We start from the raw sequence: 16,653 nt of genomic DNA on the forward strand, positions 1-16,653 counted from the left end.
ATCACTGTTTGTATTGTAGCCAAGACTTCTAGCTAAACTCTCTAGACGTCTACTGGAAGATTCTGAAGAAAAAAAAGTGTTTAATAATACATGGCAACTGGCCATTCAAAATGCACTGACAGTCATTCAAGAAATAACTGATTTGAAAAATACTTTATAGAATTCTTAAATGAATGAATACTTACAAATTACAAATTTAAAAATTACTCTATACACCCCAACAACATGTTTATCAATTTTAGCAAAGAATACTTACTGAAGTACAAACCCACACTGCAGATGTATCTGAGACAGGAGCCGTGCTGTCATATTCTTCTGGTGGCTGCAGCTGTTACCTGAAGCATACCTCTCAAGGTTTTCTTTCAAAGCTGAGGTCCCTGCTGTGAGCCTGTTGGGAACTACAGACCAAGCTCTCTGTCATGCCCCAGGTCCAGCTGATATGCTGTGATACAGACATAGACATCTAGAAATCCAGGTGACACTTGCTTGGACTTTCTCTTTTCAAGAGAATATCAGCTGTGACCACACAGATTTTTTAGGGAGGATTTGGGAGCAGAAAGACACCATTTTCTGAGAAGAAAGGCATTGTTAGTAAACCCTTTCCCACTTAGCCTTGAGAGAATTCCCTATTTCTACATCAGATAAGACATCATCCTTTGAGCCCGATCAGGCAGTGGCATAGAGCATTGGCCTGCTGAGGATCCAGGTTTGAAACCTCGAGGTCATCAGCTTGAGCATGTGCTTGCCCGTTTGAGCATGGGGTTGCCAGCTTGAGCATGGGATCATAAACATGACCCCACGGTCTATGGCTTGAGCTCAAAGGTCGCTGGCTTGAAGCCCAAGGTTACTGGCTTGAACCCAAGGTCTCTGGCTTGAGCATGGGGCCCCCTTGTAAAGACAGTTATGAAAAAGCCATCAATGAACAACTAAAGGTGCCACAATTATGGATTGATGCTACGCATCTCTTTCCCTTCCTGTCTGTCCCTGTCTGTCTCTCTCAAAAAAAAATCAATCTTTGATAGAGGACACTGTACTAAGTGGTGAGAAAGGCTCAACCAGTGCTAGGTGATGCCAGTTGGGTCTTCCCATTGTGCAGATTTGGGGACTAGCCTATTTGCAAAGTATGTTTCTAATCAGTTAGCAGAGTTTATTCTCTCCTGCCATAAATATTCTGAATATCCTTTCCCTCCTCCCAAAGAAACTATCGCAATGTCCTCAGCTAGTTTAAGGATGGCCAGCCCCACTTGAATAAAATACCGTCCTTTAACTTTGAGGTGGATGGTTTCATACACTGGTCCCCAAGGCGCTTGAGGCCTATAGCACCTGAGCAGTGGCAAACCTCTTGTTTGGTTAGAATGCTCGTGTTCTCATTTACTCAGTTATGTTTAGTTCAAACATGTATATTATTCTGAACTAAACACATTACCTTGATGACTTGGGACATCTTGAAAGTGGAACTGGATTTTATTAACCTGAGTTTCATCAGAGCAGCAGCTGTAAATGGAAAGCCGTTGGGCAAAATTATGTCTGTCTTGCACAATGTTTTATTTTTTTAACTTCTAACTGAATTACGTATTACAGAAATAGAAACACATCATAATGCTACAGCTCAATTAATTTTCACAAACTGAACCCTGAGCAAGAAATTCCTGCATTCCCAGCACCCCCCTCAGAATCATTCTCTCATCAAAGGGGCACTTGCCTGGCTTCAAACACCATGACTTATTTACTGAACTTCACATAAGTATATCAGTCATACAGTGCATTCTCTATTGTGTCTGGCTTTCTTCATTCAACATTATATTTATGAGAGCCTGACCAGGCAGTGGCGCAGTGGATAGAACTTTGGACTGGGACATGGAGGACCCAGGTTCAAAACCCTGAGATTGCCAGCTTGAATGCAGGCTCATTTGGTTTGAGCAAGGCTCACCAGCTTGAGCCCAAGGTCACTGGCTTGAGCAAGGGGTCACTCAGTCTGCTGAAGCCCCCTGGTCAAGGCACATATGAAAAAGCAATCGATGAACAACTAAGGTGCCGCAATGTAGAATTGATGCTTCTTGTCTCTCTCCCTTCCTGTCTGTCTGTCCCTATCGGGCCCTCTCTCTGTCACAAACAAACAAACAAAAAATTATATTTATGAGAGCATCCAGGTCCCTGTGGTTAGCAATCATTTGTGCATTTTTATTACTGTATGGTATTCTATTGTATGAATATGCTACAAATTATATATTTTATACATAGTCAACTGGGCTTATTCCCATTTGTAGTGCAGATATGAACATTCACACATTATCATCTGAGGCTCATATGTGTGAATTTTTGTTAGGTGCGATTGCTGTATTTAAAAATTATGAGGTTTCAGCTTCTCCTGAAAAGTAAAGCTTTGTCGGTGTGTGCCTCCTCTTTTTCCTCTCTACCTTCACCTCTGCTCACACAGTTGGTCCATGTCACTCTTCTTCCAGTCTGGTGTTGGTACCGCTCGTGTAGGTGGGGTTCTGCCTCTTCGTGTGGAGCACTGCGAGGCACTTCCTGTGAGGTGGTTTTTCTAAACGTATGTTTTAGCTTCTTTTTCCTCTCCTCACTTGTGAGCCCTGCACTTGTCTTCCTCCAGCATCTTGCTTTGATCTTTGGTCAGAGGGCTTGGGGAAAGAAATTGGCCATAGAGTATAATGCCGGTTTGGTGATGGTGTGTTTGGCTTATTCACCTGTGGCCAGGGATCCTTCCAAGGGCTGTAGAGGGGACCCAGCATGCATGAACACACCATTTGGAAAGGAACGGAAGTTTTACTACCACGTCTTTGCAGGTTGTCGTTCCACACACAACAGAGTGCCTGCTCTGCCCTAACGTAGTGTCAGGAGAAAGTTTCCAGCATTTGGTTCCTGTACGGGTTCTGTGGAGGAGACGTAATTTATTTCTACATGTTTATTATTTTTATTGTTTCATTTTTGCCTCATTAGGCTTTGGTCTAAATATTGAAGAATTAGATTTACTGTATCAAAAAATATTACTAGGAATCATGAATAACCAGCACAAAATTACCTGGTGAACTAAAAAGAAAATGACAAAACTGAAAAAGTAATATTCTCTGCACTTATATTTTATGAACAGAGACATAGATTGCTATAAAAAGGAACTTCAACACAAATTTCTTGCATGGCCCAGTATATTCCAAACATGTAAAGATAAAAATAAATTGTTTAATCCAAGATCACATAATTTCTAATACCCTTTCCTGAGTGCCTCCTGCTGTAGAAATGGAATGGTCCAAGCACAAACAAATGAGAACTGGAAAAGACCTTAGAAATCATCTTGTTCAAATTAAGAATCCAGTGGGTGAGGAATAGAGGTGACTGTGGCCACATGTGATGCCTCCCCGAGTTTAAGTGTTACTCAGGTGATTGAATTTTGTGGTGTTCAGCCAGTATCCGGTGTCTCCTCCTTTTCTGCTCTTACCTTGTAAGTACATTGGAATGGATTGTGTGACAGTCTCATGCAGTAGTAGCCACAAGGAGTCTGTTAGTGTGTTCGTTCATTCATGCAGTGAATAGTGTAAGTACTATGGAGAAAGCAAGATTGAGGGGCAGGGTTGATCAGTCATCAGAGAAGCCCGTGGGGGTATGCATGCCTTGCAAATAAATACCTAGTTTAAGAATGTTCTAGACCACTGAATCTTAGGATATAAATAATGTATGTTCTTTATGCATAACAAAGGTTGTGTATAGTAGGCATTCACAAAGCGTTTAAAAGCAATGGTTATGATTCCATGGGTTGTTGTTGTTGTTGTTGTTTACAGAGATAGAGAGAGAGAGAGAGGGATAGATAGGGACAGACAGACAGGAACAGAGATGAGAAGCATCAATCATTAGTTTTTCGTTGCACATTGCGACACCTTAGTTGTTCATTGATTGCTTTCTCATATGCGCCTTGACCATGGGCCTTCAGCAGGCTGAGTAATCCCTCGCTTGAGCCAGGGACCTTGGGTCCAAGCTGGTGAGCGTTTTGCTCAAACCAGATGAGCCTGCGCTCAAGCTGGTGACCTCGGGGTCTCGAACCTGGGTCCTCAGCATCCCAGTCTGATGCTCTATCCACTGCGCCACCGCCTGGTCCGGCTCCATGGGTTGTTTTGATTGTTCATGTGCCCCTTATGGTGGACTAGGCTCTGGTTTACAATGAATTGACTTATACCATATGTCATGATCCATGGGTATATGATATTTTTAAAAACCAGGAAATTTTATATCAAATCCAAATTCACAATGTCTTTAAAAAATCAATCTGACAAAGTCAGGTCTTAATTCCTGTGCTTCCAACAATTGACCTGGCTCCTGGTTCTTGGCCTCCCTCCCTTTGCTACCCCCCTGTGCTATAATGGCTCACTTCTGCGATACACAGATTGAGGGAGATTTCTCTCTGAAAATGAATTTTTACCATAAATTTTTATTTAAAATAAGTTTATGAAAAATGAAGGTCTTTTATAATTTAGTTTATAATATTGTGTTAGTGTCAGATATTTTAAAATAATGACTTAAAAGTCAGCTTGTGCCTGACTAGGTGGTGGCGCAGTGGATAGAGCCTCGGACTGGGATGCAGAGGACCCAGGTTCGAGACCCCGAGGTCCAGCTTGAACCCAAGGTCGCTAGCTCCAGCAAGGGGTTACTCGGTCTGCTGAAGGTCGGCGGTCAAGGCACATATGAGAAAGCAATCAATGAACAACTAAGGTGTTGCAACGTGCAATGAAAAACTAATGATGGATGCTTCTCATCTCTCTCAGTTCCTGTCTGTCCTTGTCTATCCCTCTCTCTGACTCTGTCTCTGTAAAAAATAAATAAATTTTTTTAAAAAACTTGTTTTTGAAGAATGGCTACAAGTAATGGTTTTGTTTTTTGTTTATTTTTTTAGTGAAAGAGAGACAGACAGAGAGACAGGAAGAGAAAGAGAAGCATCAATTATGACACCTTAGTTCATTGATTGCTTTCTCATATATGCCTTGACTGGGGGGCTCCAGCCAAGCCATTGACCCCTTGTTCAAGCCAGCAACCTTTGGGCTCAAGCCAGCGACCATGGGGTCATGTCTGTGATCCCATGCTCAAGCTGGCAACCTTGCGCTCAAGCTGGTGAGCCCATGCTCAAGCCAGTGACCTTGGGGTTTCAAACCTGGGTCCTCAGTGTCCTAGGCCAATGCTGTATCTGCTGTGTCACCACCTGGCCAGGCAGTAATAGTTTTGTTTTAAATACATTTCCCATTTTTTTCCAATGAGAAGACTTGAAAGCAAAGAATGCCTCTAACTTCTAGATATGTGTTTTTAGGGAATGTTTCCCAGGAGAGGGACCAAGTCAGACCTGAGAAAGTATGAGGTGTGCTTGAAACATCTCGTCATACTAACATGCATGAAGGTGTGCAGAGATTACTGTGTACATGTGGCCAGAACATAGAAACCAACAGGAAAGTGGTTTAAGCACCTCAGAAAGAATCAGATGGCAGTGAATTATAACATGTCAAATGCAAAATCTTTCTTTATAATAACAGAGAAAAGAGTCAAAGCATCTCCTATAGAAGAATGCCAACTAATAAGAACAGAAGGAATTGTAGAGTTAAAAAATCACCACTGTGAAACCTCTAATATAGTAATTGATTTAGGCAAAAATAATCAATGGAAGCTAAAACCACTAAATGAAAGGTAAGATGGCAAGATATTCCCACAGACTCAAAGTCTTAGATTATTTTTTAATTATAAGAGGATAACCTAACCAGTAGTGTTGCAGTGGATAGAGCTTCCCAGGTTTGAAACCCTGAGTGTGGGGTTGCCGGCTTGACCATGGGATAATTGTCACGATCCCATGGTTGCTGGCTTGAGCAAGGGGTCACTGGCTTGGCCTGAGCCCCCCCCCCCCATTCAGAGTATATATGAGAAGCAATCAATGAACAACTAAAAATGCCGCAGCTATGAGTTGATGCCTCTCTCTCCCTTCCTCTCTTTCTTTTTCTCTCTCTCACTCTCTGTCTTTCAGGGGATAAAAATACCATTAACTAAATGTCTCAGCATCAGCAATATTGGGCCAGCCTACCATTTTGAGCCTCCTGGTAAGATGCAATAGGAAGTATATGACATTACTTATGTGGGATTCTTGCCAAAAATGTTTTATCTAAATTTAGAGGAAACAATCAGACAAATGCAGATTAGGGGACATTCTATAAGAGAGTTGGCTTGGATCCTTCCAACAAAGTAAAGGTGTGAAACACATTGGCAAGGAATTGCTATTGTACAGAAGACTAAAGGGTCAGGATGTGCCTGACCAGGCGGTGGCACAGTGGATAGAGCGTTGGACTGGGATGCAGAGGACCCAGGTTCGAGACCCCTAGATCACCAGCTTGAGCGCAGGCTCAACTGATTTGAGCAAAGCTCACCAGCTTGGACCCAAGGTTGCTGTCTCGAGCAAGGGGTTACTCAGTCTGCTGAAGGCCCATGGTCAAGGCACATATGAGAAAGCAATCAATGAATAACTAAGGTGTCGCAATGAAAAACTGATGATTGATGCTTCTCATCTCTCTCTGTTCCTGCCTGTCTGTCCCTATCTATCTGTCTCTCTCTCTGTCTCTATTAAAAAAAAAAAAAAAAAAAAAGGAAAGAAAAGAATGAACAAACCTAAACAACTACAACAAAGTAAATTTAGGCTTAACGTGGCTTATTTACAAGCATAGCTATTTTAAAAAAAAGAAAAAAAAAGGGTCAGGATGTGAACTCTGATTAGATCTTCACACATATACACACACAGTAATTTAGAACTTTGTTGGGACAATTGGGTAAATCTGAATATAGACTTTATGTTAGCTGATAATTACTGTTACATTCCTTGGGGTTCATAATGTGAGAGGATGTGATCATTGTCTCATGGTTATGTAAGAAAATGTCCTTGTTCTTAAGAGATTCATTCAGAAGATTCATAGAGGAGTGACATGTTATAATATCTGCAATTTACATTTAAATGGTCCAGACCCCCTCCCCTGCAAATACATATATATGTGTGTATATAGGTATAGATATGAACATGGAAAGAGAGAGGGATAAAATGCATGTGAAAAAAATTAATTTGGTGAAGGTAGGTGAAGTGTATATAGATGTTTAACTTTTCTATGGTCTTAAAAGTATTCCTAAATAAATAGGGAAATAAATGCTAAAGAATTGTGGAAAATAAGGGAGTTTGCCTTAAATTAATTTTAACTCTTTGATTTATCTTTAACTCTAGTTAAATATTTACATGTAATTTTTAAGTTAATTAAGGCATTACCCTAGAAAAGATTCTTTTTTTTTTTTTTTTCATTTTTCTGAAGCTGGAAACAGGGAGAGACAGTCAGACAGACTCCCGCATGCGCCCGACCGGGATCCACCCGGCACGCCCACCAGAGGCGGTGCTCTGCCCCCCAGGGGGCGATGCTCTGCCCATCCTGGGCGTCGCCATATTGCGACCAGAGCCACTCTAGCGCCTGAGGCAGAGGCCACAGAGCCATGCCCAGCGCCCGGGCCATCTCTGCTCCAATGGAGCCTTGGTTGCGGGAGGGGAAGAGAGAGACAGAGAGGAAAGTGCGGCGGAGGGGTGGAGAAGCAAATGGGCGCTTCTCCTGTGTGCCCTGGCCGGGAATCGAACCCGGGTCCTCCGCACGCTAGGTAGAAAAGATTCTTAACCTAGGTTACATGAATCCTGAGAGGATTTGGGAAAGGTTATATGAGTCTTTTTATACTAGCAGAGTGCTTGTATATGTGTATTTTTCTGTATAGAGAGTTCATCATAGTGTTCATGATATCCTCAAAGTAATTTATCCTTCAGATAGTTAAGAACTACTGCCCTATATTTATAATTCATAGTGTGTTCTTTATTCTGAGTATCACAATAGTAGTTTAAGTTTGAATTTCAGACAGTGCACGTATAAATTTGGTAATTGTCAGTGTAATTCTCAACTTATTCAAAACAAATGAAACTCCATCAAATTCTAACTTAGACAAAGATTTTCTTATATCAGCTGATAGTTTAATGTAAGTTTATTTTACCACAGAGATTCTGTTACTGGGGAACACATGGTGACATTTTAGTAACACGATTATTTCTTTTCAAAACTAATGTATGTTTAGTGCAATCACATGTTATTTTTAATACAATCTGCTTTCCTTTTTTTGGACTCACATTCTTCACATTTTGTGCAAAGGAAAATCTATCCTAGACTGTTTTTTTGTTTGTTTGTTTTTTGACAGAGACAGAGAGAGAGTCGAAGAGAGGGACAGATAGGGAGAGAGATGAGAAGCATCAGTTCTTTGTTGCGGCTCCCCAGTTGTTCTTCCATGGCTTTCTAATATGTGCCTTGACCGGGGGGGCTACAGCAGAGCGAGTGACCTCTGGCTCAAGCCAGCGACCTTGGGCTCAAGCTAGCTACCTTGGGTTCAAGCCAGTGACCTTTGGGCTCAAGCCAGCGACCATGGGGTCATGTCTATGATCCCACGCTTAAACCAGTGACCCTGCACTCAAGCTGGTGAGCCTGTACACAGGCCGGTGACCTTGGGGTTTTGAACCTGGGTCTACCACATCCCAGTCCTACGCTCTATCCACCGCCTGGTCAGGCTAGACCATAAGTTTTGATTTTATCCATGTTTATGTGGATAAAGAAACATAACTTCAAAAAAAGAGTCATGCTTTTATTTTTCAGTTGTGTGATCACTAAGCTCTGTTTACCAAGTTAGAAACATTTACTTCTCTGCAAATAACTGTATGACAGAATGAATTTCGGCATGGCTTATCATCTCAACTCTTCCTGTTCAGCATATTGAAGGAGAGACATGAGTAATAGGTTGGAATATGCTTAAGTGTTGTTTAAGTCACATAGGATCCAACATTTTAAATAAAAGTGATTATGCTTGACCAGGCAGTGGCACAGTGGATAGAGCATCGGACTGGGATGCAGAGGACCCAGGTTCGAGATCCCAAGGTCGCCAGCTTGAGTGCGGGCTCATCAGGTTTGAGCAAAAAGCTCACCAGCTTGGACCCAAGGTCGCTGGCTCGAGCAAGGGGTTACTCGGTCTGCTGTAGCCCCACGGTCAAGGCACATATGAGAAAGCAATCAATGAACAACTAAGATGTCACAACAAAAAACTGATGATTGATGCTTCTCATCTCTCTCTGTTCCTGTCTGTCTCTATCTATCCCTCTCTCTGACTCTCACTCTGTCCCTGTAAAAAAAAAAAAAATGATTAAACTGTATATGGTATATTTTAGTTTTTCTGAAAAATTTTTATAAATGCCTCTGGATCTGTTGGATTAGGTTCAGATATAGGGGCAGTAATGACATAATTAAACTGCCCAGAAAACCAGGTGCCCAGAGCATGCTGCTTCTGGCTACAGAACAGGAAGACCAAGGCTTACTCCAGCCCTGTGCACCCCTCGTGGGTTATCCTGGAGAGAGGAGTCCCATCTGCAGGACAGATTTCTTGATCAGATACTCTTCTAGTTTAGCTGGCTCTCTTAAATACAGTTTTAACCCATTATAGGTGTTGAAAAAATCACATTTATCATAAGTCAGATTTATTTTCCAATAATCAGGATTTAAAACAAGATCTTCTAAACTACTCCCATGTCCAGTACCAGAAGTAGTTCAGACTCTGCATCCTAGCTTCACTGCACTCATAGAGCCCCTTGTCGAGTGTGTTCTGCTCCGGTTCACCCTGCTCTGTGTGGGGATGAGCACACAGTGAGCGACACAAGAAAGGCATCCACGCCCGGGGTCGCTGGCGACATGGCTGCAGGGTCCCGCTGGAGCCTGGCCGTCCACATAGAGTATTTGCCAACTCAGGTCCTAGTGTGATAGGCCCACTCATTTTCCAACTGTAGTTCATAATCTAAGGAATCAAAGATTGTATACCATAGTAAGAGGCCTGACAGCTGTGAGCAAGTCATTGAACTCTCCTGCCTGCTGTTTTCCCAGCACCTTTCAATGAAGGGATGGACACACACCTTATCTGACATTCACCAGCACTGTCATAGACATCACTTCATTTAACCTTCCTAACAGCCTTGGGAGATAGATGTTATTCCCTCCCAATTCAGTGGGTGACAAACTGGGAATCAAAATCTAACTTGGCCAGGTTCACAGCTAATAAGGATTCTAGTTCAGAACCATGCTACTCTATCTTGTATAACTACAAGAAATGAACCGCATGTTCCATAGACTTCTGGAGTCTATCTGGTGGTGTAAGTTAGAGCTGGCCAGAAATTTCTGGCTCTTTTCATGGGTACTTTTAATAGTTTTGAATTTTAATCTGACCAAAGATCTGGATTCACATTTAACTATGGACAGAGGAATAGTTGTCATTGTCAATCTGCAAATACTTCTCCTATGAGGAAACTTTCCTTTTTAAATAAGGGAAAGCGGTGGAATAGATACCATAGAGGGTTTACCCAGCTCTTTGAAATTTTACTTCAACAGCAGAATTTGAGTATTTCTTCTTCTGTGAACCTAGTAATTCATGGTATATTTAAATGATGGTTTTGGAAAACATAGTCAATGTTGCTATTATGCAGAACAATCAGTTGATTGCTAAGTATTACCAGTTGTGAAAGCATGACTTAACTGTTTATAAAATGTGCTCTGTGCTTTTTGATGTTCATACTAGGAAATGTTAAAAAGAGAAATTATTCCTTATTAATTTTACGACTATATCAGTTTTCAGTTGTTTCTCACTTCCTTTTTATTTTGGTAAGGAATAGTATTAACATCAATTTTGGTCAGCTTCTGAGCTGACTCAGTTTAAACTAGGGGGTCAACAGTCATTTTAGCACCTACCCTGTGTGCACAGGATACAGGGATCCAAGGAATGAATTGTCTCTGTTCCAGGTTTTACGATCTTTTGGGAGAAACAAAGTATTAGCAGGTCCTCCAATAATGTTTTTTCATTCAACAGTTGTTTTGTAACAGCGTTGATGAGATACTGCAAGAACTTAACTTTTGTTTACATCAATTAGCCTATAATAAAATTGATTTTATTATACTTTTTTTTTTTTTTTTTTTTCATTTTTCTGAAGCTGGAAACAGGGAGAGACAGTCAGACAGACTCCCGCATGCGCCCGACCGGGATCCACCCGGCACGCCCACCAGGGGCGACGCTCTGCCCACCAGGGGGCGATGCTCTGCCCATCCTGGGCGTCGCCATGTTGCGACCAGAGCCACCCTAGCGCCTGAGGCAGAGGCCACAGAGCCATCCCCAGCGCCCGGGCCATCCTTGCTCCAATGGAGCCCCGGCTGCGGGAGGGGAAGAGAGAGACAGAGAGGAAAGTGCAGCGGAGGGGTGGAGAAGCAAATGGGCGCTTCTCCTGTGTGCCCTGGCCGGGAATCGAACCCGGGTCCTCCGCACGCTAGGCCGATGCTCTACCGCTGAGCCAACCAGCCAGGGCTATTATACATGGTTTAAAGTCATAGAACCTATCAACCACATTAAATGAGGACTTACTGTATACCCTCTACCTCTCTACTGTTTGACATGCGACATATGCAAAAAAAATGATCGATACAGACCTAAACTTATTTCTCGGTTACCAGGGTGGTGGCACAGGCTCTGAATGCCAGGGGGAGAGGGAAGAGAAACCAGGAGCCATGCTTCTAGACACAACTTGTCTTGTGCCCTGGAAGCTCTATGAGGCCAGACCACACAGCTCAGGTCAGATGGAAACTCTCAGTGTACTTGGCTCCCTTTGACATTGGGGGATGATGCCCATTAGGGTTTGGCTCTCCTCTCCTTCTCCTTAAATGCCCCTCAGTCTATAACCTTGCTTCTGGATTCTGCTGCTGCTGCATGCATTTCTGTCTTTCCCTCTTCCTGTCCTCCTGCCTGAAATCCATGGCAGCTCCCCCACATCGGCATGGTCTTGCCCAGACTACCCCTTTCAGCCTCTCAGCATCATCGTAGGACTTATCTTGGGCTTCCTTCTCTTCCTCCCAGGGTATTTCTTTTGAAGTCTCTGTCATAACTGTTCCTGTTTCTGTTTGTCCTCCTGTCACCTGTGCTGTGTGGGTCCCATATACTGTTTCTTTATTATTGCAATGGTGGCTTTTATCCTGAAACCATTGCTTTCAGAATACATTTCTCCCTCCATAGTTTGTCCATAGTGCCCAACATATCATAGTGAGTTAGGTCTCTTTGACCTTCCAAGCCCTACAGGACTTTATTTTCTGCATCGTCTCTTAACTAGTGAATCTCAGCTCGGCACAGCACTCACCTCTCATTGATCATTTCTTCCCCCTCAAGTGATCCAAACCCTATTTCAAGCCCAGTGAAGCCTGTTGATTTTTTCTTTCAAGCTAAGCATCATATAATTTAGTGCTAATTATTTCCTATATATATATCACAGGCTTCCTTTGTTACTCCTGATCTAAATTTGTCAGTTTAGGGAAACCATTTTTGCCTACAGCAAACAGCACAGTGTTTGCTGCCACCAGTAAAAATTTGGGCTCTTATTATATAGCTATAGAGCCATCATCTGTGACTTAAGTTTTTACAGTTATCTTTTTATTTATTTATTTATTTATTTTTCTTTTTGTATTTTTCTGAAGCTGGAAACGGGGAGAGACAGTCATACAGACTCCCGCATGCACCCGGCTGGGATCCACCTGGCACGCCCACCAGGGGGGGGGTGCTCTGCCCACCAGGGGGCGATGCTCTGCCCCTCTGGGGCGTCGCTCCGCTGCGACCAGAGCCACTCTAGCACCTGGGGCAGAGGCCAAGGAGCCATCCCCAGCGCCCGGGCCATCTTCGCTCCAGTGGAGCCCCAGCTGTGGGAGGGGAAGAGAGAGACAGAGAGGAAGGAAGGGGGCGGGGGGCAGAGAAGCAAATGGGCGCTTCTCCTATGTGCCCTGGCCAGGAATCGAACCCCACACGCCAGGCTGACGCTCTACCGCTGAGCCAACTGGCCAGGGCCCAGAGTTATCTTAAAACAAGCATGATAGCCTTGAACAGTTACTGGAATAGTCACATTTTATGTGTGAATGGGGCAGTCATCCTGACTTCACTGCTCTTAGAGGAGTCCATGTGGACCAGAGGGTACTAAGCATAGGCCCATTTCAGCTAGTGTTGTGGGTGATACTTTCCATTTTAATGAAAGGGGGAATTTTTTAAATGTATGCAGCTAAACTTTTTTTCATTAAAAAAATTTTTTTTAGTGTTTATTTTATTGATTTTAGAGAGAGGAAGGGAGAGACGGGGAGAGACAGGAACATCAATCTGTCTCTCTTTGTGCCCTGACTGAGGATCAAACTGGCAACCTCTGTGCTTCAGGACAATGCTCTAACCAACCAAGCTTTACAGCCAGGGTTAAATTTTTTTTCAATATTATATTCAATATTATTTTGTATTAATTTCAGGTATACAGTGGGTAGACAATCATATACTTTACAATGTGTTCCTGCCAATACTTGAAGTAGCCACCTAGCACTATACATAGTTATTACAACATTACTGATTATATTTATTCCCTGTGCTGAACTTTACATCCCTATGACTATTTTGTAACTTACTGATTTGTACTTCTCAATTCCTTCAACTGTTTTACCCAGTTGAAGGGTAACCCTCCTTTCCTCTGGAAACCATTAATTGTCTGTTCTTTGTATCTGTGAGTTGGTTTCTGTTTTGTTAGTTCGTTTATACTGTTCTTTAGATTATACATATAAATGAAATCATATTTGTCATTCTCTATTTTTCACTTAGCATAATACCTTCTAGGTCCATTCATGCTCTCTGCAGTTCTAAGATATTTTATTTCTTTTCTAAGTGAGAGGAAGAGAAGTAGAAAGACAGATTCCTGCATGTGCCCAGATTGGGATCCACCCAGCAACCCCCATCTGGAACCGATGCTCTGCCTAGCTGGGCCCATGCTTGGAACTAAGCTATTTTTAGCCCCTAAGGGGAGGCCTCACAGAGCCATCCTCAGCACCCCGGGGCTGATGTGCTTGAACCAATCTAGCCATGGCTGCGGGAGGGGAAGAGAGAGAGAGAGAGAGAGAGAGAGAGAAAGAAAGAGAGAAAGAGAAGGAAGGGAGAAATATTTCAATAGATGGTCATCTCTCCTGTGTGCTCTGACCTGGAATTGAGCCTGGGACTTCTATGCTGGGTTGACACTCTTTCTACCACTGAGCAAACCAGCCAGAGCCAGTGGGAGAACTATTAAAAGATTAAATAACTGAAGTTCAAAAGATTGGTGTAACCTTCCCAATGGTGCCAAGTGTGAAAATTAAGTTCCCAGTCTGGTGTTTTTTAAGACACAAAACAGATAGTAATGAGAAGTCAACACAGTTTCTATGTGTGTTATAAATAATTTTAGACATAGAGATAAAAGATCATTACATAATGAAAATTTTAGTGTATGGTTTTGGTAGTGTCCAGTATACAGAAAATACTAATATCTTTATCTTAAATTGAACTGAGTAAAAGGATACATACATTTGAGCCAATTAGGGCAAAGGAGATAGGTTCTCAAAATGACCAATGGAGCAAAAATTTTCAAAAATTCATGTTTTATGATTACATTTGCAAAAGTATAATTAAGGATAATTAATTTATATTTTAAGCAAACTCCACCACTTTCCATAAAACATTTTGATCTTGAGTAAAAAATAACAAAGGTGATCTTAAGATACTGTTACACTTTTTAGACTTCAGAAAACTTTCAAAAGAATATGGAATTCACATGTACCCTTTCCCAGTTTCCCCTAATATTAATAATCACCAAATAATCACAGTACAGTTCTCAAAACCAGGGAATTAACATTACAATAGTGTTTTAATTTCACACATATAATTAATAGAGGAATCTAAAGCAAACCCAATAATAATTAAGTTCATTTTTACCAATAATTCTAGCACAGGATCTTAAAAAAAATTAACAAATTGTTTTTAAGTTTAGAATAATAAACAGAACACTCATTCATAAATTCCACTGTAATTTTTTTCCTGCTATCTACTTCTTGGTCTTGAAACATAGTATACATAACTTTAAATGGATTTAAGGGGTTTTCCGCTATAGCAATATTCACAAATTGATTGTAAAGGACATACTTTACTTATTTTGTTCCAGACTCTCCCAGTCCAGCTCAGCAGTACTAGCATCCTATCCCCATGAGAAAATTTTGCAATGGGACAGCTTCTCTCTAAAGTGTGGAACTGGAACCTTTGCCAAAAGCGCTGGAAGACTAAGCCCTCTAGATAGATTTTTGGTTGTTCATCTCTGGATTAATGAATCAAGTAGACTAATGTAATGACACCGAATATAAGATGACATGATGCCTCTCTTATTGGTGATAAATGCTACTACAACAAATATAGAACTATAGTTTATAAATGACAAAGGAAAATGTGGAGTTACTTGGCATTCTGTGGTTTAAGAACAATACTTGAATATGATCTTATGCATGAAAATGCATAGGATGATATTTCTCTTGTTTTAATGTAATTGTTTTCAAGATGAAGATGTTCCAGTGCTGATTCGTCCTCTTCGTCAGTGCTGCAGATTTGCTCGGCAAGAACATTCCTAAGGAGAGAGGCACATGAGGGTCAGAATTGTCTGAGTGATATTCTGCCTTCATAGTTCAGGAGTTAAGTTTTATTTTTATTTTTAAAAATTATTTTGTTACTTAAAAAATTAGATCCATTTTCTAAATATTATAAACCAGAAAAGTTTCCAAATACATTAAAGATCTACATATGAAAAATAATGAAGCCATGGATGTAGTAGAGTAAAGAAAGCATGGCCATACCATGGGAACAGGAGAAGAATCGTCCTTCTTGTGAATTAAAAACAAGAAGCACTGAAAGACTAGATCAGTAGATTGACTATAAGGTATTTTTTTTAAATGCAGTTAAAAGACAAATGACAAACTAGGAAAGTCTTTGCAACTTATATCACAGATAAGGGGCTAATTTACAAAGACCTAAAAATTTAAAGGAAAAGGGGAAAGAGAAAATTAAGAGTAAGGTAACCAGTTGGCAAAAGAAAAAATGAAATGATATATAACATGAAAAGATGCTCAGTTTCACTCATAAGAGAAGTGTAAATTGAATGTTATTGGCATAGCACTCTCACCAGATTTGCTATCAAAAAAAGTTCAAAAGCTCATCAACATGTTTGGACAATGAGGCCGTGGGGGACCAAACACCACTGAAAGGAATTCACAACTATATTGGCCCATCAAAAGCAATTTTGCAATATCTAGCAAAATTACATGTGCATTTTACCCCTTTTACCCAGAAATCCCACTTTTAGGAATCTGCCCCCAAATTAGACTGGAAAAATACAAAATGATTGAACATCGTTATGCATTGTGGTATTACGTGTAGTAAAGAATGGAAATAATCAAATTTCTAGGAACTGGTGAATAAAATGTCTGCAGAGTGGAATACTATTGAGTCATAAAAAGGAACGAGGAAATTCTCTATGTACTGAGATGGAATAATATCCATGATATACTGATAATTTTTAAAATATAAAGATTGAAAGTAAATACACATACTAGAGAGGGAAAAGAATAAACCTTCAGCGTGATATTTGTATAGTAATAGGAGCAGATAGGAAAATATGAGTATGTATGTATGTATGTATGTATGCTTAAATTTGCAAAAAGAAAT

At 41.1% G+C, this 16,653-nt stretch overlaps 2 protein-coding genes across 8 annotated transcripts in view; one reads left to right on the forward strand and one right to left on the reverse strand.

Moving 5' to 3' along the window:
- CENPP (centromere protein P) overlaps positions 1–16,653 on the forward strand; it is a 261,199-nt gene that overhangs the window by 143,472 nt on the left and 101,074 nt on the right. The window lies entirely within an intron of this gene.
- The window catches only part of ECM2 (extracellular matrix protein 2), a 49,121-nt gene continuing 47,576 nt past the window's right edge, over positions 15,109–16,653 (reverse strand). For all 3 annotated transcript variants that reach the window (XM_066257461.1, XM_066257460.1, XM_066257458.1), the window contains exon 10: positions 15,109–15,559. In XM_066257461.1, the coding sequence (XP_066113558.1) occupies positions 15,391–15,559 (169 nt within the window). In that variant the 3' untranslated portion in view covers positions 15,109–15,390. The remainder of the gene's footprint in view (positions 15,560–16,653) is intronic.

Source organism: Saccopteryx bilineata, chromosome 2, assembly GCF_036850765.1.
Source record: "Saccopteryx bilineata isolate mSacBil1 chromosome 2, mSacBil1_pri_phased_curated, whole genome shotgun sequence".
NCBI lineage: Eukaryota > Metazoa > Chordata > Mammalia > Chiroptera > Emballonuridae > Saccopteryx > Saccopteryx bilineata.